The following is a 26833-nucleotide window of genomic DNA, read 5'->3' as shown; positions in this document are numbered from 1 at the left end:
TCATGTTTTGATCTTCTCTGTTCTTGGTTTGTCACTGAATAAAATAGAGAGCACCTATGCTGGTATTTTGAACCTGGGAAGTTGCCTTCTTTTGGCATTACATTACACCCACCCCTGGTCTCAGCCACATGCCCAAAACGGAAAGTAAAGACTGAGCGGCAAAATGAAAGTAAATGGAAGAGTTAATCTCTCTTTCACTTTTTAAATGGTAATCCTTGCCTACTACTTGTCCCTAAGACATCTTCTGGTTACCCTGGTGACTTCTTTCTAATCCTAATACATTAGAAAGGAAAATGTTTAGCCTCCTTACCTTCTGTGGTGAAGCTTTGTTTTTCACTCCAGAGCTTCCAGGAGGCAGCCCTCATAGTACCTTCTTTTCAGGTAACTGTTTGGTGTGCCACCTGATGCCCACACTGAAGAGGCGTGGGCCCAGTCATGGGGATGTGGCAATGAAATGACATGAGAGCCAGGTGGAAACTATCAGGATAGTCCATTTATTTATTCTCGGGTGAGGGTTTTTATAACAGAGATGGTTGAATCTGGTTTTCTCGTGGAAAAAAAAAAGATTAGCCAGCTTGTACTTATTTATTGGTGGCTGTACAATCTTTGGAGGTCACTTCTTGGTAATCATGCCCTGTTTCCTTGCTAGCCACAGAAAGATGGTGAGCCAACAACTTGAGCCATAATTAGCACACGTGGGAAGTGGGGTTCAGGGGAATACTGGTCCAGACTCTAACCATTACTGGACTGGCTCACATTGGCCCTCAACACAGTGCAATCAGAACCACATCTTAGTCCAATTAATAACCACCATTCTCAACCCAACCCACCCCTGCCAGCAACCAATACTATCACTTGCACACACAAGAGACAGACCCTTGGTGGAATGGAATAGCTGAATTATCATTAGAGATTCTCCCCTAGCCACTTCAGATACTTGTTGACTTCCCTATCACCTGCTCTAAGAAACCTATTGAATGATAGGACTCCATGTAACCAATCTTCCACATGTTCATGGACTACCTGGACCCCTGCAGCCCTAAGGCGGGAGACATACATGAGCCCATCATCTCTTAAGACATCATACTGACAGGTGAGGATATGGGTCAAGGGTAAAGCCTGTAACTTAGAATCATCAGCTAATAAGGGGGATGCTCTGACATCTAGAAATCCAGGGTACTTTTTTGTGAGGTCAGAATGTCCATGAATTGGGTTGGTATAAAGATGGCCTTTTTGAAACCTCTCAGGAAGCAGGGTACTCCAGTTGACAAACTGGAAGAGATGGCTTGATTCCACAGGGGTATGTTGGTTAGCAAGCATGGCTTCCTCCAGTGCCTTGTCTGAAGTGAAATACATACTCCAAAACACAACCATTTCATATTTTGGCAGGATGGCCATATGGGCATTTTCTCGGTATGATGGTAAATCCATATCAAGAGCCTGAAGAGCAGGATAAAGTAACGATTGAATCTTGACTTTTATCTTGACTTCTGGGTCATCTAGAATCTGAGAAAGCAAGAGATAATACCTTGCTTAATTAGAATTCATAGTATACAGGACCTTAGAAGTCATTACAACCCTATCAATTAACAGAGAGAGACACTGAGACCAAGGAATAAAAGCAACTTGGTCATGGTTATAATATTCCATCTCTTACCACCAAGCCTTGGCATAGACAGTCCTCAACATCCCAAAGGGGATGTCTGCAAGACACTCTTCTTCACCTCTACTTCTTGGAAATTCTAGCTTCCTTCAAGGTACTGCTATAGACCCTTCCCCAATAAATATTTTATCTTTCTTGCAATTATATTGAATCATTTTTCATACTCTTTGTATTTACCTGTGTAGCTCTCATTTGTTTCTCTCAGTGTTGAATGTAAGCTCTTTGAGGCCAGAACCTTTTAAGATGTTTGTCTTTTTAGGAATAGCTAACCTAGTACAATGCCTTAGAAGAGGCATTTTAGAATTTTTGCTGTATTTTTGTCTGAGGCTTTGCTTGTAGAAGAGAATGAGCAGAAAACATCTACAAGCAAAACCTCAGACAAAAACACAACTAGAATTCCTAGAAGAGATGGAGTAAAAGTTTTTTTTTAATAAATGAAATAAAATTTCTTGAGAAAAATTGGAAGAAAAAAAATGAGAGCTATAAAGAAAACAGCAAGAAGTTAGCAGCTTGGAAAAAGAGATACAAAACTTTGCCCAAGTAACAAACTCCTTGAAAATTCAAATAAACCAAATAAAAGCCAATGACTTTTAAAGGAAAAAAAATTAAGCCAAAAGGCTGAAAAAAAGGATAAAGTATCTTGTGACAAAAATAATTGATCAAGGAGAAAGAATTAAAGAATCACTAGACTATCTGCATGCCACAATCAAAAATACAGCTTAGACATCATATTTCAAGGAATGTTCAAAAGAAAAACTGTCTGGATATTTTAGAACCAGAGGGCAAAGTGGAAATTGAAAGAATCTACAGTTTACCTCCCAAAAGAAACCCCAATATGAAAAGTCCCAGAAATATCACTATCAATATCCAGAGTTTTGAAGTTAAAGAAAAAATACGGCAAGCTGCCACAAAGAAAAAATCCAAGTACTGAAGAGTCATAGTCAGCATCACACATGATTTAACACCCACCAGTGTAAAGGACCAGAGAACTTGGAATATATATATATATATTCCAGAAGGCAAAGGATATAGGCTGACAGCCAACAACAACTTACCTACCAAAACTGAGTATGATGCTACCCAGGGGTAGGGGTGGAGGATGGGGAATAGATCTTTAAGAATGTTCTAGTTCCCACTCCCCAGTTGACAAACGGTCAAAGGATATGAACAGGCAGTTTTCCGAAGATGAAATTAAATATATCCATAAGCATGTAAAAATGTCCTAAATCAATACTGATTAGAGAAATGCAAATCAAGTACCACATATCACCATCCAGATTAGACAAGATGACAAAACAGGAAAATGATAAATGCTGGAGAGGATGTGTAAAAATTGAAACACTAATGCATTGTTGGTGGAGTTGTGAACTAAACCAACCATTCTGGAGAGCAATCTAGAACTATGCCAAAAGGGCTATAAATATGTGCATACCCTTAGATCCAGCAATACCACTTCTAGGGTTATATCCTAAAGAGATCAGAGAAGTGGGAGGAGGACCACTATGTACAAAAATATTTATAGTGGCTCTTTTTGTGGTGGCAAAGAATTGAAAATCAAGGGGATGCCCATCAATTGGGGAGTGGCTGAGCATATTGTGATATATGAATGTAATGGAATACTGTTGTACTATAAGAAATGAGGAGGAGACGGACTTCATAATAACCTGGAGAGATTTATATAAACTGATGCTGAGAGAGAAGAGCATAACCAGGAGAAATCTGTACACAATCACAGACACAATGTACGTGTGGTGACTAACTTCAATAGACTGGGCTCCTCTCACAATGCAGAGATATAAGACAACTCCAAAAGACTCATGATTGAAAGAGATATCCATTCAGAGAAAGAGCCGTGGAATCTGAATGCAGATTGAAACAAACTACTTGTTGCGTTTCTTTTTCTTATTTTGTTTTGTTTCCTCTTTCCCACTAATCATTCCATCAATTTTAATCCTTCTTTACAACATGAGTAATGATTAATGTGAAGATATTTGTAGATCCTATATTCAAATACATGTAGCCATGATAGGATGGATACTGGAGGAGAAGGCAGGAGAGAAAATTTGAAACTCAAGGGACTGTGGAACTGAATGTTGTAAACTAAAAGAAAATAAACAAATCCATTTAAAAATAAAATAAAGAATGTTCTTGTTCTAAAGACTTTCTAAGTATTCTTACTGAGAGCTGCAGAAAAACTTTGAAATTCAAACACAGGAACAAAAATATAAAAAGGTAAACATGAATGAACAATGTAAAAAGACCATAGAAGGACAAAGTGCTTACATTCACATATGGGGAAATGATAGATGTGTTCCCTTCCCCCCACCCCAGGTCCATATCATCATCAGGGTTAATAGAAGGACTTCTATGATGACCTGTATTCTATGGGGGTCACAAAGAGTTAGAAATGACCACACAACATGATTTAGAAAGCAATTAGCCCTCAGTCAAACAAAATCTAAGAATGTATGAAAATATTCCTAACTCTCTTTGAGGTAACAAAAGACAAGAATCTGGGAGGATGCCCATAAATTGGCAATAGAACAAGTTATTTCATATAAATATAACAGAATGCTACTATGGTAAACTTATCGGCATAAAGACCAGCTAAGATGCTGATGATGAATAACAAAACATGCTATTTGCCTCCTGACAGAGAGTGGAAGGACTCAGTGCAGAATGAGACAATTGTTTTGGATGTCACCAGTGTGGCAATGTGTTTTGCTTTGAGTGTGGTAAAGGAAAGTGGCAAGAAATTGTCAAGCTGGAAAGGACCTTGGAGGTCATCTAGTTTGACATCCTTCTTTTACAAGTGAGGAAGCAAAAGCCTTGGTTGAGACTTGCCAAGAATCACAGAGATTAAGATCTATCAGAGTAGAGGATTTATTTTGGGGTCTTCTGATTTGATCTTGTTCCCTTAATAGTCTTCCGTCACCAGACTGACACTAATCAGGACAGTGGGTTTTGAGAACAAATCCAGGTAAAGGATATTTAAAATCACAGAATCTTATCTAGCCCAGCCTACCCCAGGACAACAATACACTCAAGGCTATCTCCAATGAGTGGTCCTCCAGCCTCTTGAAAAGGTCCTCCACCTTTATTTTTTAAAATCTTTTATTTATTTATTTTTAGTTTTCAACATTCATTCCTCCTGACTTCGGGGCCAGCACTTTACTCACTGCACCACCTAGCTGCCCCAGATCCTGTCCCTTTTCAAAAGTGTTTGCTTCTAATTATCCTTTCCCTCAATCTGCCCTCCCTTCTATCATTCCCCCTCATATCCCCTTCCCCCTACTTTCCTGTATGGTAAGCTACCCAATTGGGTGTGTATGTTATTCCCTCCTTAAGCCAAATTCAATGAGAGTAAAGTTGACCCATTCCCTTTCACCTTCCTGTTCTTCCCCTCCATTGTAACAATTTTCTCTTCCCTCTTTTATATGAGAAAATATACCCTATTCTATCTCTCCCTTTCTCCTTCTCCCTATATATTCCTCTCTCACATCTTAATTTTATTTTTTAGATATCATCCCTTCCTATTCAATTAATCCTGTACCCTCTATGTAAACTTGCAAATTTGTACACACATATGTGCATGCTCACATACATATTTATACACATATACACCCTCCTATACATACATATATTTATGCATACATATATATATATATACATATATATTCCCTTCAACTATCCTCATGCTGAGAGAAGTCTCATGAGTTAAAATTATCATTTTTCCATATAGGAATGTAAATAGTTCAACTTTAATATGTTCCTTATGATTTCTTTTTCCTCTTTACCTTCTCATGCTTCTTGTATTTGAAAGTCATATTTTCTGTTCAGCTCTGGTTTTTTCATCAAGAATGCTTGAAAATCCTCTATTTCATTGAAAGATCATATTTTCCCCTGAAACATTATACTCAGTTTTTCTGGGTAGGTGATTCTTGCTTTAATCCTAGCTCCTTTGATCTCCACAATATCATATTCCAAGGCCTTCAATTCCTTAATAGTAGATGCTACTAGATCTTGTGTTATCCTAATTGTGTTTCCACAATACTCAAATTGTTTCTTCTGGCAGCTTGTAATATTTTCTCCTTGACATGGGAACTCTGGAATTTGGATATGATGTTCCTAGGAGTTTTCTTTTTGGGATCTTTTTCAAGAGGTGAATGGTGAATTCTTTAAATTTCTATTTTGCCCTCTGTTTCTAGAATATCAGGACAATTTTTTTTGAGAATTTTTTTTAAAGCAACCAGGGTTAAGTAACTTGCTCAAGGTTACACAGCCAGTTATTTCTGGATGTGGTGCTAAGTATCTGAGCCCGGAATTCGATCTCCAGGTCATCCTGACACTGGAGCCGATGCTCTTACTCGCTGAGCCACCTGGCCGCCCCTAAGCAATTGGGGTTAAGTAACTTGCTCAAGGTTACATGGCCAGGTGTTTCTGGGTGGGTGCTAAGTGTCTGAGCCCAGGATTCGATGTCCAGGTCTTCTCAACACTGGAGCCGGTGCTCTTACTCGCTGTGCTACCTGGCCACCCCGAGAATTTCTTGAAGGATGATTTCTCAACTCTTTTTTTTGATCATGGCTTTCAGATAGTCCAATAGTTTCTAATTATCTCTCCTGGATATATTTTCCAGGTCAGTGGTTTTTCCAATGAGATAATTCACATTGCCTTCTATTTTTTCAATAGTTTGTATCTCTTTTAAAGTATCTTGATTTCTCATAAAGTCATTAGCTTCCATTTGCTCCAGTCTACTTTTGAAGGAATTATTCTCTTCAGTGTATTTTTGAAATTACTTTTCCACCTGGCCACTTTGCCTTTTTAAGGCATTCTTCTCCTCATTGGCTTTTTGGGCCTCTTTTGCCATTTGAGTTAGTCTATTTTTTAAGGTGTTATTTTCTTCAGTATTTCTTGGGATCTCCTTTAGCAGGCTGTTGACTCACTTTTCATGATTTTCTTTCAACATTTTCATTTATCTTCCCAATTTTTCCTCTACTTCTCTTGATTTTTAAAATCCTTCTTGAGCTCCTCCATGGCCTGTAATCAGTTCTTATTTTTCTTGGAAGCTTTTGATGCAGGATTTTTGACTTTGTTGTCTTCTTCAGGCTTCATGTTTCGTCCTTTTTGTCCCCAAAAAGGATTCTATAATCTGATTGAGATTCCTCTGCTTGCTCATCTTGCCAGACAATTATTGACCTTTGAGCTCTTTGCCACAGTAGAACTCTGCTTCCAGAGTGGAGAGAGGTGTGTCCCAAATTGCTGGGGTTTTCACAGCTGCCAGAGTTATGAGGAGAGTGCCCTCTCTATAGCCACAACAAGCTCTTGCACACTGGCCACACACCCCAGGACCACCACCCAAGACTGCAACCCAGATCTAAGGAGGTCAAAGCAAGAGCAATTACCCTCTGAATTGTTACTTGATCTACCTATGATCTGCAGGCCAGGAGCTAAATGGCCAGGCAGCCATTTAGCAGCAGCTGCAGCCACCATGCTTCTGCCACCTCTCACCCTGGGGGCAGGGTCCTGACTGTGCTCTTCTCTACCCAGTTCCAACAGTGTTCCCTGCTAACCTTTTACTTTCTCTTTGGTATTTATGGGTTTAGAAATCTGGAAACCACTACATCTGCTGGTGATTCACTCTCCTGAAGTCTGCTTTAGCTAGTCAGTGCTGCTGGTCGGGGCCACCCAGGTCTGGACCCATGCAGGTCATGATGGATTGTGCTTGGCTCCAAGCCCAGTGTGATAGACCCTTCCTGTCAGCCTTCCAGGCTTCTTTTAGTGGAAGATTTGTTTCTCTCTGTCATTTTATGAGTTTTGTAGCTCTAAATTTGTTTAGAGTCATATTTTACAGGTATTGGAGGTGGTTGGGGCAGGAGCCCATGCAAGTTCCTGCTTTTACTCTGCCATCTTGGTTCGGCCCCTTCATTACACCTTTACATAGTTCCAATTAATAGGAAGCTTTTTAAGCCTAAACTAGGTTCTGAAGCTTTCACGTTGCTTCTAGTTCTGCCTCCTGAGGCCAAATGCTATGAGTATATTGCCTCTTCATGGAACAACCATGGACAAATTATTGAAAACACTATCATACTTTGCTTGTGCTCATTAAGTCACTCTTCCCAATGTCTTCTTCCAAGTGATTCCCAAAGGAAGAAGGGTGAATGGCCTTTCAGTATCCTGATTACCCTCCTTGGGATGCTGTTCTCCTTATCTGTGTCCTTGCTACAGTATGGTACCCAGTTGTCTTCTGAGCAGGGAAAGAGTTCAATGAAAGCATCACATGCCCTCTCCTTGATTGCCAAAGCACATTGAAAAGAGAAATGATTCAGCAACAAATTTTCTGATCCTATCTTTTCCTCATATGCTGAATTTGCTTCTGAGTGGCTTACCTGTGCCAAGCACATGCTCTCTAGGGAGTGCCAGTGGAACACAGTGAAGAAGCTCCTGGGCTTGGAGTGAGATGTGCTGAGTTTGAGTCATGAGTGAATGTGATGGGGAGCTGGAAGAAACTTCAGAGATGAGGTAATCACAACTTCATCAATATGCCACCAGAAGAGCCTTTAGGTGTCTGCTAATCCAGTCTCTGCTTTTTATAGATGGCAAAACTGTGGCTCAGAAAACCAAGTAATTTGTTCAAGGTAAGAGTCACTGAATGGTAGGAAAATCAAAATTTGAACTCAAGTCCCATCTCTGCCCTCACCAAGCCTACATTCTCTTTGGAGGAAGAAGAGAAAAACAGTGACAGGTAAGGTGATGTGGGCAGTGAAAACACTCTAGGAATTATGGGGTTTAGAGAAGGCTTCATGGAGTTGAAATGAAACTAAACCAAGAGGGACGACAAGGAGGCAGACAGCTGAAGATGAGGGGAGAGCATATTGTATGCTCTGGGAAGGCCCTTGGGCACAACATGGAAGTGGGGATCTCACAAGGAGAGCAATGAGCCAAATGTCTTTGGGACTGAAGCACAGACAGTGGGAAGGAGAAGCCAGAGTCAGATGACAGAAAGCATTGAAGATCATGTTGAGCTAGTTTGTCCTTTAGGTACTAGGGAACCAATGAAGGATTTTGAGCAGAGGAGTGACATTGTCTGATGTGGTTCTTCAGAAGATAATTTTTGTCAGCTCTGTAGAGAGTGAATTGAAGAGGGGAAGGAACTGAAAGGAGAGTAGCTATTTAGGAGGCCATGACAGCAGCTCAGGTGAGAATTTATGAGTGCCTGAGCCATTGGTTGGTGGCTATGGGGGTGGAGAAAAGAAGACATGTGAGACATACTATGGAAGAAGAATTGGCAAGACACAGTAACTGATTTATTGTGAGAGCTCAACATGGACAAAGTGTCAGAGCTGACTCAGTTATAGAAAGGGACAATTTTAGAGAGGAAGATAAGGGTTCAGCTCTGGACACATTGAAGTATTGAGAAGTCACCCATCAGTCAGTGAGGGGAAATACCTGGAATTCTAGAGAGAAATTAAGGATGGACTTAAGATTGTAATAGTTGCTTCCCATCTTCTACTTGCCTTCAAATCTTGGTTGCATTGGTTTTGTTTCTGCAAAACTTTTAAAATTTAATATAATAAAAATTATCTATTTTGCATTCCATAATGCTCTCTATCGCTTATTTAGCCATAAATTCTTCCTTTCTCCATGGATTTAACAGGTAAAGTATTCCTTGCTCTCCTAAATTGCTTTTGGTGTCACCCATTATGTCTAAATCATGGTACCACTTTGATGTTACCTTGGTAGATCGTGTGAGATGTTGGTCTATGCCTAATTCCTGCCATACTATTTTCCAGTTTTCCCCAACAGTTTTTGTCAAATATTGAGTTCTTATCCCAAAAGTTAGAGTCTTTGGGTACTCTCTTTCACTGATCCACCACTCCATCTCTTAGCCAGTACCAAATACTTTTGATGACTGATGCTTTATAATACAGTTTTAGATCTGGTACAGCTATGCCACCTTTGCACTTTTTTCCACTAATTCCCTTGGTATTCTTGACCTTTTATTTTTCCAGATGAACTTTGTTATTGTTTTTTTCTGGCTCTGTAAAATATTTTTTGTTAGTTTGATTGATATGACATTGAATGGGTAAATTAATTCAGATAGAATTGTCATTTTTATTATATTATCTTAGCCTACCCATAAGCAATTGATATTTTCCCAATTATTTAGATCTGAATTTATTTGTGGAAAAAGTGTTTTGTATTTGTGTTTATATCATTCCTGGGTTTCTCTTGGCAGGTAGACTCCAAGATATTTTATATTGTCTCTGTAGTCATTTTTAGTGCAATTTTTCTTTCTATTTCTTGCTGTTGGGCTTTGTTGGTAATATCTAGAAGGTCTAATGATTTGTATGGATTTATTTTTTAAGTCCTGCAACTTTCCTAAAGTTGTTAATTATTTCAAATAGTTTTTTCAGTTGATTCTCTAGGATCCTTTAAATAGACCATCCTATCTTCTGCCAAGAGTGATAACTTTAGTCCAGTCTAATTCCTTCAAATTATTTTTCTTCTCTTATTGCTAACATTAACATTTCTAGTACAATACTGAATGATAATGGTGATAATGGGCACCCATGTTTCATCCTTGATCTTCTTGGGAAACTTCTAACTTCTCACCATCACAGATAATGCTAGAAATTTCATCTAGTTTTATTTAGTAATTTAGATAGATACTACTTATCATTTTAAGAAAAACTTCATTTTTTTCATATGCTCTCTAGTATTTTTAGTAAGAATGAATGCTACTTTTTGTCAAAAGTTTTATTTTCTGAATTTATTAAGACAATCAAGATTTCTGTTGGTTTTGTTATTGATATGGTCATGCTAATAGTCTTCCTAATATTGAACCAGACCTTCATTCCTGGTATAAATTCCACTTGGTTATGGTGTGTTATCCTCATGATAAATTGCTGTAACCTCTTTGCTAATATTTTATTTAAAAAATTTTCATCAATATTCATTCAAGGAATTGGTCTATAATTTTTTCTCTGTTTTGGCTGTTCCTGGTTTAGATATCAGCACCATATTTGTACCATAAAATGAATTTTGTCGAGCTACTTCTTTGCCTATTTTTCCAAATAGTTTATATAACATTAGAATTAATTGTACTTTAAATGTTTGATAGAAGTCACTTGTAAATCCACACGGTCCTGGAGGTTTTTACTTAGACCTGTTCAATTTCTTTTTCTAAAATGGCACTATTTAAATATTTCCTTTTTCTTCTCTTATTCTGGGCAATTTTTTATTTTTGTAAACATTCATCTAGTTTACTTTAATTGTCAGATTTTTTGGGCACAGTTGGCCAAAATACACTTAATTATTGCTTTAATTTCCTCTTCATTGGTGGCAAATTCAGGCTTTTCATTTTTGATAGTGGTAATGTGGTTTTCATCTTTTTTTAATCAAATGAACAATAGGTTTATCTATTATATTTTTTTCATAAACACAACTTATAGTTTTATTTATTAATAAAATGGTTTTCTTACTTTCAATTCTATTAATCTGTCCTTAGATTTTGCAGAATTTGTAATTTGGTATTTAATTAGGGACTTTTAATTTGTTCTTTTCCTATTGTTTTAAATTGCACACCCAATTCATTGATCCGTTCTTTCTTTATTTTATTCACATAAGTGTTTAAAGGTATAATATTTGCCATAAACACTTTGTATGGCTTCATTCCATAAGTTTTTGTATGTTGTCTTATTGCTGATATTCTATTTGATGAAATTATTCATTTTTTCTATGGTTTCTTGTGTGACCCATTCATTCTTCAGGATTAGATAATTTAGTAATTTTCAATTACTTTTAAATCTGTCTTTCTGTGGTCCTTTATTACAAGTAATTTGTATTGTATCATGATCTGAAAATGTTGCATTCAACATTTCTACCTTTCTGCATTTGACTGTAAAGTTTTAAGACTAATACATGGTTAATTTTTATGCAGGTGCCATGTACCACTGACAAAAAGGTATATCCCTTTCTATCCCCATTCAATTTTCTTCAAAAGTCTATGATATGTAACTTTTCTAAAATTCTATTCTGTTCCTTAAATTCTTGTTTATTTTTTGGTTAGATTTATCTAGTTCTGAGCAGGGAGGAGGAAAGAGATTGAAGTCCCTCAGTAGTACAGTTTTGCTGTTTATTTATTCCTCTAACTCATTTACCTTTTCCTCTACCAATGCGAATGCTATATATCTTGCTGCATATATGTTTAGTATTGATATTAATTCATTGGCTAGGGTACCTGTTAGCAAGATGTAGTTTCCTTTCATGTCTCTTTTAATTAGATCATTGGATCTTTTTTTTTTTGGTTTTTGGAGGGCAATTGGGGTTAAGTGACTTGCCTAAGGTCACATGGCTAGTTTTTGTGTTAAGTGTCTGAGGCTGAATTTGAACTCAGGTCCTCCTGACTCCAGGGCTTGTGCTCTATTCATTGTGCCACCTAGCTGCACCAATTGGATCTATTTTTCCTTTTGTTTTGTGTCAGATCATGACTGCTGCTCATTTTTTTGGTTTACCTCAGCTGAACATAATAGATTCTGCTCTAGACTTTTACCTTTACTTTGGGGGGTGGGGAGAGAGTAATGAGGGGGGCAAGGGCATGTCTCAGCTTCAGACATGTTACTTGTAAACAACATATTGTAGGATTCTGTTTTTCAGTCCACTCTGCTGTTCGCTTTCATTTAGTGAGAGAGTTTGTCCCCATTCACATTCACAGTTATGATTACTAACTGTGTGTTTCCCTCCCTCCTGTTTATACTTTTCCCTCTCCTTTTACTTTGTCCGGACTCACCAGCGTTTTGCTTCTGACCACCACATCCCTTAATTTGCCCTCCCTTCTATCATCCCCCCCTGCATTTTCTTGTCCTTTTCCCCTCCTACTTCCCTATAGAGTAAGATAGATTTCCCTATCCAATTGAGTCTGTATGTTATTCCCTCTTTGAACCTAATCCAATGAGATAAGGTCAAACAATGCTCACCCCCTGCCTTCTTTCTCTCTACTGTAATAGGTCTTTCATGCCTTTTTAATGTGATACAATTTACCCAATTCTGCCTCCCCCTTTTCTCTTCTCCCTTTTCTTTTTAATATCATCACATCAAATTTAATTTATACCCACACCCTTTGTCTATGTATACTACTTCTAACTGCCCTAACAGAGATACGGTTTTTAAAAGTCACAAGCAAAATCTTCCCATGTAGAGATGTAAACTGTTTAACTCTATTGAATACCAACCATGTTGTTGCTGTTGTTGCTATTTTCTTTGCTACTTCCCTCTTTATGCATCTCCTGAGTCTTGTATATGAATATCAAATATTCTGTTCAGCTCTGGTCTTTTATTAAGGAAGCTTTGAAAGTTGCCTATTTCATTAAATATCCCAACTTTTCCTCTGAAAGAATATGCTCAGTTTTGTTGGGTAATTGACTTGTGATTGTAATTCAAGCTCCTTTACCTTCTGGAATATCATATTCTAAGCCCTCTAATCCTTTAATGTAGAATCTGCTAAATTCTGTGTAATCCTGACTGTGGGTCCACAATATTTAAATTGTTTCTTTCTGGCTGCTTATAATATTTTCGCATTTTCCTGATAATTCTTGAATTTGGCTACAATAATCCTTGGAATTTGCATTTTGGGATCTCTCAGGAAGTGATTGGGGGATTCTTTCAATGACTAGTTTATCCTCTGGTTCTAGAATATCAGGGCAGTTGTGCTTGATTATTTCTTGCAAGATACTCTCCAGGCTCTTTTTTTAATCATGGCTTCCAGGTAGTCCAATAATTCTTAAATAATCTCTCCAAGATCTATTTTCCAGGTCAGCTCTTTTTCCAATGAGGTATTTTACATTTTTCTATTTTTTCATTCTTTTGATTTTGTTTGAATGATTCCTGATATCACATATATTCCACTTGTCCAATTCTAATTTTTAAGGAACTATTTTCTTCAATGAGCTTTTGTACCTCCTTTTCCATTTAACCAATTCTACTTTTCAAAGAGTTGTTTTCTTTTTTTATTTTACTTTTGTCTTTTTTGAGAGGGTAAAGAAGGGAAGTTGGGGTTAAGTGACTTGTCCAAGATCACACAGATACTAAGTGTTCAATGTCTGAGGCCAAATGTGAAGTCAGGTCATCCTGACTCCAGGGCTGCTAGTCTATTCACTGCACCACCTAACTGCCCAAAGGAGTTGTTTTCTTCAGTGATTTTTGCATTTTTTTGCCATTTGGTCAATTTTATTTTTTTAAGGAATTGGTTTCTTTAGTCAGTTTTTGTTGTTTCTTTTCCAAGCTGTCGACTCTTTTTTCATAATTCTCTAGCATAACTCTAATTTCTCTTCTCAGTTTTTCTTTTACCTCTCTTACTTGATTTAGAGATTAAAATATATATAATTAGGAATCTTTTTTGAGCTCTTCCAAGAGGAATTTCGGGCTTGAGACCAATCATCCTCCCCCTTTGAAGCTTTGCATGAAGGCACTTTGACATTATTGTCCTCTTCTGAGTTTGTGTTTTGCTCTTTCCTACTGCCATAGTAGTTTTCTATTGGCTAGGCTTGTTTTTTGGCCAATTAAAAAAAATTTATCTGTGCTCCTGGGATATAGATGACACTGTCCCAAACTTCTTGCATTGGGGCCCAGGGGTCTGGTCACTGACTATCTGCACCAGAGCCTCTGGGGTTGATGGCTTGCCCACTGTGCTAGGGTGGCCTGGTCTACCTGTTGTGCCCTAAATTCCAGGGCTGGCAGTTTGCCTTCTGTAGGGGATTGGAGGCCTCTAAGGTGGCCTACTGTGTCACTGGCCTGCTGAGCCAGAAAACCTAGGCCTTAGGTGCTGATGTATGACATGACTAAGAGCTTCCTGCTGATTTGTTCAGACACTGCCTGTGCTGAGTTGTGCTCATCTTACCCAAGTGAGACATTCCTTTCCTGAAGTCCTTCTAAGTTATCTTGGACAGGAAACTTGTTTCACTTCATCTCTTCTTGTGGATTCTGTCACTCCAAAAAATTTTAGAATCTGGTTTAGCATTGTTTCTGCAACTGGGGAGAACTCAGTCAACTTCCTGGCTTCTCTCCACCATCTTGTCTCAGTCCCTCAATACTCTCTTAATAATGTTTCTTTTTTCTTTTTTCCCCCCTGTTATTCTCCTTTAAAAGCTAAACAGAAGAAACATGAAAGTGGCTGATTATGTTCCTGTCACACAGGGCTGAAGAGAAGTACCCATCTCTATCTTTGCCTCTATCTCTCTGTTTCTCTGTCTCTGTCTGTCTATCCCTCTGTGTATAGTGGTCTCCTTCTCCCAGGAATCATGTGGCTGATTTTAAGGAGGTCCCCTCAAGGACAATGTGCAGGGTGAGCACAGAGAGTCTCCTTGTGACAAGTGTAACAAACACAGGTTTCGCATCCAAGGCAAACTATGACTGTCATGGAAAGATTAACTGAACTGAGTTCATCAAACATTATTAAGGAGTGTAATGGCAAACACAGAAGTACTTCACACCTTGTTTCAATTCAAATTTCTTTTTAGCCTTCTATCAAGTCTGTTAAGAAACAGAATGTGTGATCCCCACAACTTGTGCATCCTAGAACTCGTGAACTCCTGAAACAGTAAGGAGAGGAGCTAGTGACCATATATAAGCGTATACCCAGGCTGGAGAGTTAGAACTGAGAAGAGGACTCCTGTGATGACAGAGTCAAGAAGGAGAAAACTTGTGGTATCCTTGTACTCTGTTTGTCTGTTCTGTCTGTGTTGATGTTTGTTTGTGATACTTTGTACAGAAGCCCTGGGACTTTACTGGAAGCCCTGAAAGAGGATTTTCTGGTTTTCTGTTTACAGAAGTCATGGAGGAGGGTTTTGGAGGTCCTGGGACTTTACTGATGATTTGTGCTGACCTCTTGGACCTTGTTGGTGGGTCTGTGTTGATTTCTATGTTGATAATCTGTGTTGAGTTCTCAGACCTTATTTGGTGGTTCTGACTTGATTTCACAGGCAGACAGTGAATTGATGATGGTGCTGGCGATGTGTATGAAATTATTTTGGCTCTGTTAAGCTTTGTCTTCCCAGAAACATGAACTGTGAAGGACTTGAGGTAAACCGGACACTGTGAATATTAATATGGAATGGTAACTGGATGAAGAAATGGACAAGGTGCTGGACAAGGAACTGGGGGCTGCCTGCCTTTGAGTCCAGGTAACAGCTGGAGCTGGGACCATGGAAGAGGAGCCATGGAAGCTGAGAACCAGCCTTGAGTCAAGATGAAAGAAGACTTTACTTTGATACTGTGTGCTGACTGAGATTATGATTTACTGTGACCTAGGGGTGGAGAACTTTGACTTTTGTACTTTGTATTCCTCTTTAAGGATGATTGAATTTAGGACTTCCTAAGGGACTGAGATACAAAATGAATGTACTTTACTTAAAACTATGTGACCACTTTGGTGAAAACTATGTGACCAGTTTAGTGATAAGTTGTTATGCCATAACATTCTGAATGCTGTACCTTGATTTCTGTGAATGTTTTGTCTTAGTTTGCTACTGAATAAATAGAGAATTCACTATACTGTGTAATCAGAACCTTGAAAAGCTGTTCACAGCAGCAGTCCTCTGGAAAGCTGCTCCTGCTAGCAATATACCATGGGATGCAAAGAATGCTGATATAGGAAAAAGTGTGCAGTACTTAAGTGGAATCCAATAAGTAGAAGTAAGAAGAGAGTGTTTATCCATGAATATCTAGGGAATCAGTTCCCTGCAGACATTCAAGCCTGTGCTAGGCTCATAAAACACTTGTTTACATTGTAATATTTCGATCTTGACTCCAACTTTTAAAATTAACCCACAAATTCATAAATATAAAGCTAAAAATATATCAGATATATAAGGAAATCAAGGCCCATGATGTTATAGTGAATCATGATGGTCACACAGGTTGCATACATCAGAGTTCACTTTGAACCAAGGTCCTATGACACTATAGAGTGGAATCACCCACCACCACAATGTCTCCCATGCTTGGGTTCAAAGGTGGGTTTCCCTTCATCTTGTTGCAGCTTCTGGATCCTCATTTTTATCATGGAGCAGAAGTACTGCTTCTTCCTTAGAATGCCCATTGCTTAGAGTTCCATTGTGTTTCCATTCTTTTCTGTCATATCTGTTTGCCAACCACGTGACCTTGATTATGGCTCCCCTGTGCCTCCTTAGAATATTAATCTTTCTGAGTTCCTTCTTGAATATTCCCTGTCCTCATTAAATGTTGCAATTCATCATTTTTAATAAGGTATGGAACAACATTTCTGTGACTCTTCAAGTGATTAAAGAGGAGAATCAGCTTTCACTTGGCCACACTCATAGTGAGAACCTCTAGCAGAAAGAGAAATATAACACAGTCTTGAGAAGTCACTGATCTGGTTCCATCAGGTTTCATATCTTTAGGGATGGAAAGGTTAAAGTCTGGGGCTTCAAATGTAATGAGGAATTCTTTTTATCAACCATTTGGTTGTGCCACTGACTTGAAAGTTCATTCCTTTTATGCTTTGTGGGTAGAGCATTGTGAAACCACTGCCCTCCAGGACACTGCCTTATCATTGTAGTAAGAAAAGAAATCAGTCTAACAGGAGGAAGGAATACATTTGTAATAATAATGATAATAACAATAATAATGAATTCATTCTACCTGACCATTCCTATAACATTCTCAAGACAAAATAATCACTACTTACATTTTCATTTTTAAAAATTTGTGACACAAACGTGGCTTTGAAAAGAACATTCAATTAAAAAAACATGCAAATATTTATCTACTACCTTCTGAGTGGCAGCTGCAGCCAGATTCCCACCAGCACTGTCTCCAGCAATACAGATGCGTGCGGGGTCCACACCAAACTCTGCAAGGACTTCCTTCCTCAAGAACCACCTTAAGGCATCATATACATCTTCAAATTGAGTTGGAAAGTGATACTGGGGTGAGAGTCTGTAGCTTTTTAGAGAAAAAAGAAAATATGTATTGAATAATATGATGAGCTCTAGATAAATACTAAAGGCATATGCTATGAGGGATTTCATATTTTCTTTACTTATAAACAACATTATGTATATGTGGATTTTAAATGGTCTTTTTAATCATTTGTAAAAGAAAAAAACTTTGTTTTCAGAGTGAATATTGACATATAACCTTGAAAAGCTGAGTTCTTGCAATCATTACCCATCATGACACCTCAGGGCATGGAGCATGCAGGCTTATGAATAAGGGTCATGTAACAAGTGGGATGGTGACAGGGCATTTTGCTTGGAAATGGACCAGAGAGGAAATGCTTTCCATGCTGCTTCCATGGTCGCTTTTGCACTGCTGGTGTTTGTCCTTCTCACTGACCCATCTGTCTGTCCCCTTGACTTCATCTCTTCTATCCCACCCTCTGCCTATTGTGCTGGCACCACACAGACTACATGGCTAGGGTTTCAAATAACACTTGATGATGAATTCATTGGGGGATGCTGTTTAATTATGTATTAAGTGTAAATAATTACACCCCGCCATAGCCTGATCAAAGGCTTCTGAGAAGAGCAGAGTCAAGTGGATGAAGAATCATTAGATCTGGGTTCAAGAGCCACCTTTAGCACATGCTGACTGTGACCTGGGGCTGTTTTGGTAAAGAGAATTTCCTGACTGAGATGACAAGCCTTTGGGGGGAGGGGGAAGGGGGGACTGATTAGCTCTATTTAAAATTTTCATAGAAACTCTAAATAAATCATATTTTTTACCATAAATAGTTTTTCATATAAATAATAGTCAGGTTTTGTTTCTTTTACCATTGAAAACATAGAAAGCCAGTAAATTGGACTATGACCTACACACATTGGAATACTTTGCAAGGACGTGTCTAATACATAAAAGGGAACCAGCTGATTTCATGTTTAAATTTGCCATTGTCATCCTTGACTAATGTCCTTTGCTTTAATCATCAGGAGAGCAACTTCAGCCTTTTCAGTTTGGCAGTCATTTTAGTCAGAGGTCTCAGAGAAATTCCAGATCTCAGCAGGTTTCAGGTTGCCACTTTCTCATCCAGAAATCAGCTCCTGGATTGTGGACGGAACATGAGGACTGGAAGGGGCCTTAGAAATGCCATCTAGCCCAATTTTCTCATTTCACAGTTGAGGAAAATGAACCACAGGAATGGAAGGGTTATGCCCAGTGTCTCCCTTGAGGAGTCATTGGAACCATCTACCAAATGAATTGGAAGTCTCCTCCTAGCTCATAGGTCTGTCAAGTCATGGTGGATAAAAGGGTTTTTGGTAATTCATGGAATTCATCTGCTCCCTACACATACTGGACCCTTCCCCCTCTTCCTTGAATGACAGCAGAAGGTCTCACTCATATTCCTCCTACACTCTGAGCCATCAAAAGTTGAGTTAAATTGAATTAGATTGAATTAAAGAAGTAGCCACTGATGGTCCTTGGCCCTTTAATCTGATCTTTCTCAAACTGGTGGGTCTTTTCCCTATGGGAACATCTGACAAGTGACTTGGCCCTCTCTGGCTGTCTAGTCCTTATCTGTGGCCATTATGTGACTTGCCCATGTAGGTGACTGATGCCTACCTCTTCCTGACTCCAAGGATACTCACCCCCACCCCAGTCCACACACCAAGCTACCTTGGAAGGAGCTGAGAGGTATTTAAAACAAAACACAACCATGGAAGGTGATGGAGCCTTTGTCCAAGCAGATCTGGCCAAAAACTCAAATCATTCTTACTTAGTTGATACGACCACAGCACCGAGTTTGTCCGCCATCTGTCTTCCCAAATTATCATAGGGTATCCAAGCTAAAATACAAGGAATCAGATCAAGTTAATTAGAACTGACAAAGAAAAAGATGCCTGCTTCTCTCACAGTAATCCCAGACTTATTTCTTGATATTCATAGATCACTCCAGAGTGAATTATATGGGCTATCAGTATTGATCTGTCTAGAGAGAAAAATGAGATACATCATTCAAATAGATCAAGCTCTCCCTGCATATGTATGTTAAGAAAGCCCTTTCCACAACACAGAAGGCACATGGTTGCCTGAAATTTTAAAGGAACAGGGTTGATGAAGGAGAATTTCTGAACTTGGAGCAGTGTTGCAAAGAGGTGAAGGAGGGATAAAATGCAGGTGAAAATGGTGAGTCCCTATGATGCATAAGAAGAGATGGGGGAGACTATTTTCTTTTCATGGACAAATAATGTTCCTTTGCTTCACAGGCAACACTATGATGTGGAGTGGAACAGAACTGACGGGATTCTGGCTCAGGAAGAGGCAGGACTAACATTGATTTCCTCTCCCCATGAGGTACCTGGGCATTGGAAACAGGCTGCAAATCAATCTTTCTCTTCTAAGAAGCTTTTAGCTTAAAAATATAGGTAAAAAAGATTTCTGAATGAAATCTTTACCAAATTTAACACCATTCTGCCTCTCCTTTTGAAGACAGTGATATATGCTTCTGAAACTCTTATGGCTGTGATAGGAAATGACTTTGGGGAACAGAGTCCCAGAATACAAGTTGGAATGGCCCCCAGCATCAACCTAGGCCTACCCATTCCTGAATAGACACCAGTATAATACAGCCAACAAGTGATCCTCCAGCCTCTGACTGAAGGTCTTTGAAATGGAGAACCCAGTACCTCTCCAGGCAGCCCATTCCATTTTTACAATGCTCTAGTTGGTAAGAAATTTAGTCCTGACAACAGACCCACATTTTCTCCTTTGGGTTTTTGCCCACTGCTTCTAGCTCTGCCCGTTGGGGCTGAGTGGAACAAGGCTAATCCAGCCTCCCATGGGACATCCCTTCAAATATCTGAGCTTAGCTGTCATATACTCATCTGAAGGAAAAGGCAGGTCTTTCTCACTCAGGACCAGCACTCTCACCACTGCAGTATCCATCAACAAGGTATTGTACCACCTGCTGGGGACCCTCAAATACTAAAGAAGATCCATCATCTCCATGCTATGGATAGCCCATTCAGTAATGCTGTTTGCCACCCATCCACGCAAGGTCATCCTAGAAAACGTTTCCCTATCTCCTTTCATAAATTCATCACCAGGAAGCAATCAATGTGCTAAAGGCATCTTGAGGACAGGAGTGGGCCTCCATTGCACTTTTCCCTTGCCACACGGCACCAGCCCACATTTTCTCATCCCACATTTCTTCCATGGCATCCTTTACTCAGCTCCTCTTTATAACCCCTCCTTTGTTATCGCCAGCTCCTTCCCACCATGTGCCTTTCTGAGTGATAGTCATCTTGAATTCTTCAGAGAAGGTAACTTCCTTGACTTACACAACCAGTGAAATAAAATTACTGAAGACATAATGGTCTGCCCTCAGGGAGATTATATTAAACATGACACAAGGCATTCCTTTGTCCTGCTTTCTGAAAATTAGATATGTGGATGCTTTAAAAATGTAATGGGAATATAGGAGAATGGAAAAAAGAATGCAGGCTCAACTAGAGGCAGGATTGCCTAGTAGTACATAGGAAATTGACCTCAGACTCAGGAAGACCCAAGTTCAAATCTTTTTTTTTTTTTTTAAGCAATTGGGGTTAAGTAACTTGCTCAAGGTTACACGGCCAGTTATTTCTGGGTGTGGTGCTGAGTATCTGAGTCCGGATTTGATCCCCAGGTCATCCTGACACTGGGGCCAGTGCTCTTACTCACTGAGCCACCTGGCCGCCCCTAAGCAACTGGGGTTAAGTAACTTGCTCAAGGTTACACGGCCAGTTATTTCTGGGTGGGTGCTAAGTGTCTGAGCCTGGGATTCGATCTCCAGGTCATCCCAACACTGGAGCTGGTGCTCTTACTCTCAGTGCTACCTGGCTGCCCCCCGAGTTCAAATCTTGTTTCTGACACTGGCTACTTGCTCCTGGGTAAGTAATTTAACCCCTGAATATTCCCAGGAAATACTAGGATTTTAAAATCACAAATCAGAGCACATAGCAGTCTCTTTTGGTAGAGAAGGGCTCATCACTGGGGCTCCCCATAGCAACACAATCATAGGTCCACTAACCCAAATGGGGAGAACCTACCAACTTTCAAATTCATATCTCCTTATTGCTTTTTTTCCTCCCTATTGTTTTTTTTTAAAGTGGTATGATCATTTATATTTCTATAGTGCTTTATGGTCTACATCTTACTTTATTCCTACAAGTTGTGTGAGCTAAACAATACCACTATTTTTTTTAAGCAATTGGGGTTAAGTAACTTGCTCAAGGTTACATGGCCAGATGTTTCTGGGTGCGTGCTAAGTGTTTGAGCCTGGGATTCTATTTCCAGGTCATACCGACACTGGAGCTGGTGCTCTTACTTGCTGTGCTACCTGGCCTCCCCTAATAATACCATTATTAATGTCCCTATTTTACAAATAGAAAACTTGGAATCAGAAAGGTTAAAAAGCTTGCTTGTAATGATAGTGCTTCTAATATCTGAAATGGGATTTGAACCCAAGTCTCCTGAATACAAGCATAGGCCTTCACCTTGGGAGCCTAGACTCAGAGTTTGGTGAAATCCTACAGGTTTTTGAGTCCAATCATCCCATTGCACATTTAGAAAAGGGAGGCCCAGAGAAGCAAAGTTTTATGAGAGAACAGTTTAGCCTCATTCAAATACCTGAAGGGCTATTGTTAATGAGAAAGCAGAACCAAAAGCAATAGGTGAAAGCCTCAAATAGGCCAAATTAGGCACAATGTAAGGAAAAAGTCATCCTCCTAGTGAGAAGTATCTTAGAGGAATGGGCTGCTCTGGAGGGGATGGATTCCTCTATGGAGTTCTCCAAACAGAGACTGGACACCCACAGGTCAGAAATGCCCATGGGGGACTCCGTTCATATAGAGATTTGCCTAGATGGCCACCGGGGTCCTTCCAAGTCTCAGATTCTGTGAATCCTTGGGGAAAATCAACAGAGGGTCTAGGCCTGAAAGGACCCCTCATGGTAAGGCCACAAACCTAGGGATGATTCACTAGGTGACCCTGGGAGGCATTGGGGCCCTCTGCTGACAGATCTACAGTTTGTTGCCCTCTCTTCTCTTCTCCTAAGGTGTCCTTTCAAACCTTACAGACAGAATCCTTGCTAATGTAAGTTGATGCCTGACAGCTGGGTTACAACATGGGCCTGGTTTGTGTATGGGGACTTCAATGGAGAGTGATGGGATGCACTGGCAACACAGCTGGGCTGCTTTGTGATATTAGGGTTAGAGAGTCCTTTGGGCCAAGACTTTTGACTCTAAAACTGTACATCCGTATAGAGTCTAGAGCAAAGACAACAGAATGGACACGTGCTATTATGTGTCCTTAAAATGGATAAATGCTGTTGGGATGTCTGTAGAACGTACAAAGGCTGTTTGTATGTCCTTAGAATATATGCAAGCTGCTGGTATATTCTTTTTTAAAAACACATTAAAATTTTAATTTTTCCCAATTACATGTATAAACAATTTTAATACATATATTTTTAAATTTTGAGTCCCATATCTCTCCCTTCATCCCCTTTTCCTTCGTTGAGGAGGCAAGCAATTTAACATAGGTTATACATGTATAGTCATGCAAAATACATCCATGTAAATCATTCTGTGAAAGAAAACACAAACACCCCCCCCCCAAATATAAAGAAAGTAAATCAGAAGCATCTTTGATCTTCATGCAGGTTCTAACATTTCTTTCCCTGGAGATGGACAGCACTTTTGATCATAAGTCCTACAGAGTTCTTCGGATCATTTTATTGCTGAGTTTTTCATAGTAGATTATCATACACTATTACTGTTACTTTGTACAATGTTCTGTGGTTCTGCTTGTTTTACTTTGCATCAGTTCGTGTAAGTCTTTTCAGGTTTTTCTGAAAGCTCCGTGATCATCATTTCTTAAAGAATAATAGTATTCTATCACAGTCATATACAACATGTTCAGTCATTTCCCAATTGATGGATATCCCCTCCATATCCAAGTCTTTGACACCACTAAAAGAGTTGCTATAAATATTTTTTAAAACATAGGTCCTTTTACTTTTTGTTCACTGTATCTCTTTGGGATACAGATCTAGTAGTGGTATTTCCTGGTTAAAGGGTATGCATGGTTCTATAGTCCTTTTGGCATAGTTGCAAATTTCTCTCCAGCATGGTGGAATTAGTTTGCTACTTCATCAATAATATGTTAGTGCTTTAATTTTCCCACATCCCCTCAACATTTGTCATTTTCCTTTTCTCTCAAATTAACCAGTCTGACAGGTATGATGTAGGAACTCAGAGCTGTTTTAATTTGCATTCTTGTCATCAATAGTGATTTAGAGCATTTTTATATGACTATAGACAGTTTTTATTACTTTGTCTGAAAACTACCTGTTCCTGACTATTTGTGAATTGAGGAATGGACCTTATTTCTATAAAATTGACTCAATTTTCTATATATTTGTGAAATGGAGTCTTTATCAGAGAAACTCACTGTAAAAAAATCACAGTAATGATTACCAACTATGTATTTCCCTCCATTCCGTTTTCCCCATTTATCTTACTCTCTTCTTTCACCCTGTTCATTCTCAAAAGTGTTCTGCTTTTAATTTTTACCAACCTCAAGGTTGCCTTCTATCAGCTTCCCCCTTCTCACATCCCCTTCCCTTCCTACTTTCTCATATTGTAAGATAGATTTCTGCACCCAACTAAGTGTGGATAGTCCTTCTTTGAGTCAATTCTGATGATAATAAGGTTCACATGCTCACTTCCCTGCTTACCTCACTTTCCCCTACACTGTAAATTCTCTTTCAGGCCTCTTTTATGTTAGATCACTTACTGTATTCTACCCCTCCCTTTCCCATCTCCTAGTGCATTCTTCTTTCTCATCCTTTAATTTTATCTTTTTTGGATGATAATACCATTACATTTAACTCACACCCTGCTTTTTGTCTATGTATACTCCTTCTAAATGCTGTAATAATGAGAAAGATTTTAGAGTCATAAATACAATTTTCCCATGTAGAAATATAAATAGTTTAACCTTATCAAATCCCTTATGATTTCTCTTTCCTGTTTATGTTTTTATTCTTCTTTTGCATCTTGCATTTGAAAGTCAAATTTTCTATTCAGCTCTGGTATTTTCATCAGGAATGCTTGAAAGTCTTCTGTTTCACCAAATAGCCCATTTTCCCCGGACAGATTAAATTCAGTTTTGCTGGGTAGGTTATTCTTGGTTGTAATCCAAGCTCTTTTGCCCTTTGGAATATCATATTCCAAGCCCTCTGATCCCTTAATTTACAAGTTATTAAACCTTGTATTATCCTGACTCTGGCCCCACAAGTATTTGAATTGTTTCTTCTTGGCTGCTTGGAGTATTTTCTCCTTGATCTGGAAAGTCTGGTATATGGCCATAATATTCCTGGGAGTTTTCACTTGGAGATCTCCTTTAGGAGATGATCATTGGATTCTTTCAATTTTTATTTTATCCTCTGATTCAAAAATATCAAGGCAGTTTCCCTTGATAATTTCTTGAAAGTCAATGTCTAGGCTTTTTTTTTTTATCATGACTTTCAGGCAGTCTAATAATGATTAAATTATCACTCCTGTATCTATTTTCCAGATCGGTTGTTTTTCCAATGAGTTATTTCACATTTTCTACTCTTTTCTCTCTATTTTGATTTTTTCAAATTGTTTCTTGATGTCTCATAGAGTCATTAGCTTCCACTTGCCCAATTCTAAATTGGATGTTTTTGATGCTGGCATTTTGAGTTTGTTATGTTCTTCTGAGCGTGTGTTTTGGTCTTCCTTGACACCAGAGTAAATTTCTATGGTCAGAATTTCTTCTGTTGTTTCCTCATTTGCCAGCCTATTTCTCGACTTTTAACTCTCTGCTAAAATGGAGCTCTGCTTCCCAAGTGGAAAGGGTCCTGTCCCAAGTTTTGCAGGTCTTTTTGGGCAACTGTTTTCAAAAGTAATTCTGGGGACCTGTGGGGTTTTGGCTCTTCCAAGGTGGTATGATCTAGGGAGAGGTGGGTTTACTAGTTCCTCTATTGTACACTGTTTGTGGGCAAACACAAGTAAGTACTCTTTTAACCCTGGAACACGACTAGGGTCCCTGCTCCCCTGCTGCCACAATCTCTGCCTTGTTGATGCTTCTCCTCACACTGCGACTAAGATCCAAGACGGCAACCCAGATCCAGGTATAGGCAAAATAGCACAGTCCTGGCTCTGGTACCAACAAAGGGATCCTGTAAATCTGCTTCTGACCCATTAGCCCTTACAGTAAACTGCCACTGCTGCCACTGATTCAATTGCCCCAAGACTTGCTCCTGCTTTGCTGGGACCCAGTGCGTGGCGGCACAGCCCGAGGAGAGCTGTGCTCCTCTCTTACCATGGTGCAACAGATCTTTCCCACCAACCTTGTCTTGGCTGGAAAATCATTTCCCTCTGTCCTTTTGTGGGTTCTGTCATTCTAGAATTTGTTTAGAGGCATTATTGAAAGGTATTTGGAGGGGCCGGGGGAGGGCTCAGCTAAATCCCTGCCTTTACTCCACCTTCTTGGCTCTGCCTCCTGTTGCTATGTTCTCAGCACTGTTCAGGGGAAAAGGTTCCAGTCACATCCAGAAGAGTGAGTGGTTCACATTTATGTTTCCACAAAAGGGATTCCCCATTGTAATGAATTCACCAGCCCAGAAAACTCAGTTATCTCAGATATACCTTAAAATCAGGAGGAAGGGAGGGAACAGGGAGGAGAAGAAACATTTGTCAAAGCTTGTTCTAATACCTACTATGTGCCAGAGCAGGTGTGGAGCCCTTACAAAAATTATCAGCCCCATTTTACAGTGGAGGAAACTGAGGCAGATAGAGCTTATGTTACTTGTCCAGGGGCACAGGGCAAGTAAGTGTCAGAGGTGGGATTCCTGACTCCAGGCCCAGTGCTCTGTGCACTGTGGCACCAACTACTTCTAAAGATCTAAAAGTCCATTCCTTTGTTCTAATTGTGGATTCACCCAAAAAACATAATCAGTGATTTGATATGCTCAGGGTACCTGCCTATGAGAAGGGAGCATCGACTAACACTGCTTATCTCCACCTTGTAAATTAATAAAATGGCATTGTGGTTAAAGCCCATCAAAGTTCAGGAAGCTCTGAGGAGCTACTGGTGCCCCGTCCTCCCTTCCTCTGCCCTCTCCCCCCTCCTCAGCCACTGTCCTCC

General features: G+C 39.3%; 1 protein-coding gene across 1 annotated transcript in view; it reads right to left on the bottom strand.

Moving 5' to 3' along the window:
* Positions 1–906: 906 nt before the first annotated feature.
* The window catches only part of LOC138157839 (arylacetamide deacetylase-like), a 35740-nt gene continuing 9813 nt past the window's right edge, over positions 907–26833 (bottom strand). The window contains exons 3-5 of the mRNA XM_069083648.1: positions 19395–19464; positions 17452–17623; positions 907–1506 (exon numbers count right to left, since the gene is read on the bottom strand). Coding sequence (XP_068939749.1) covers positions 907–1506; positions 17452–17623; positions 19395–19464 — 842 coding nt within the window. The remainder of the gene's footprint in view (positions 1507–17451; positions 17624–19394; positions 19465–26833) is intronic.

Source organism: Petaurus breviceps, unplaced genomic scaffold (genome assembly GCF_028583685.1).
Source record: "Petaurus breviceps papuanus isolate PSGF00001 unplaced genomic scaffold, PetGlider_PUasm1.0 173, whole genome shotgun sequence".
In the NCBI taxonomy this organism is placed as follows: Eukaryota; Metazoa; Chordata; class Mammalia; order Diprotodontia; family Petauridae; genus Petaurus; species Petaurus breviceps.
Note: the sequence above shows the minus strand (reverse complement) of the source record. Positions and strands in the feature narration are given on the sequence as shown.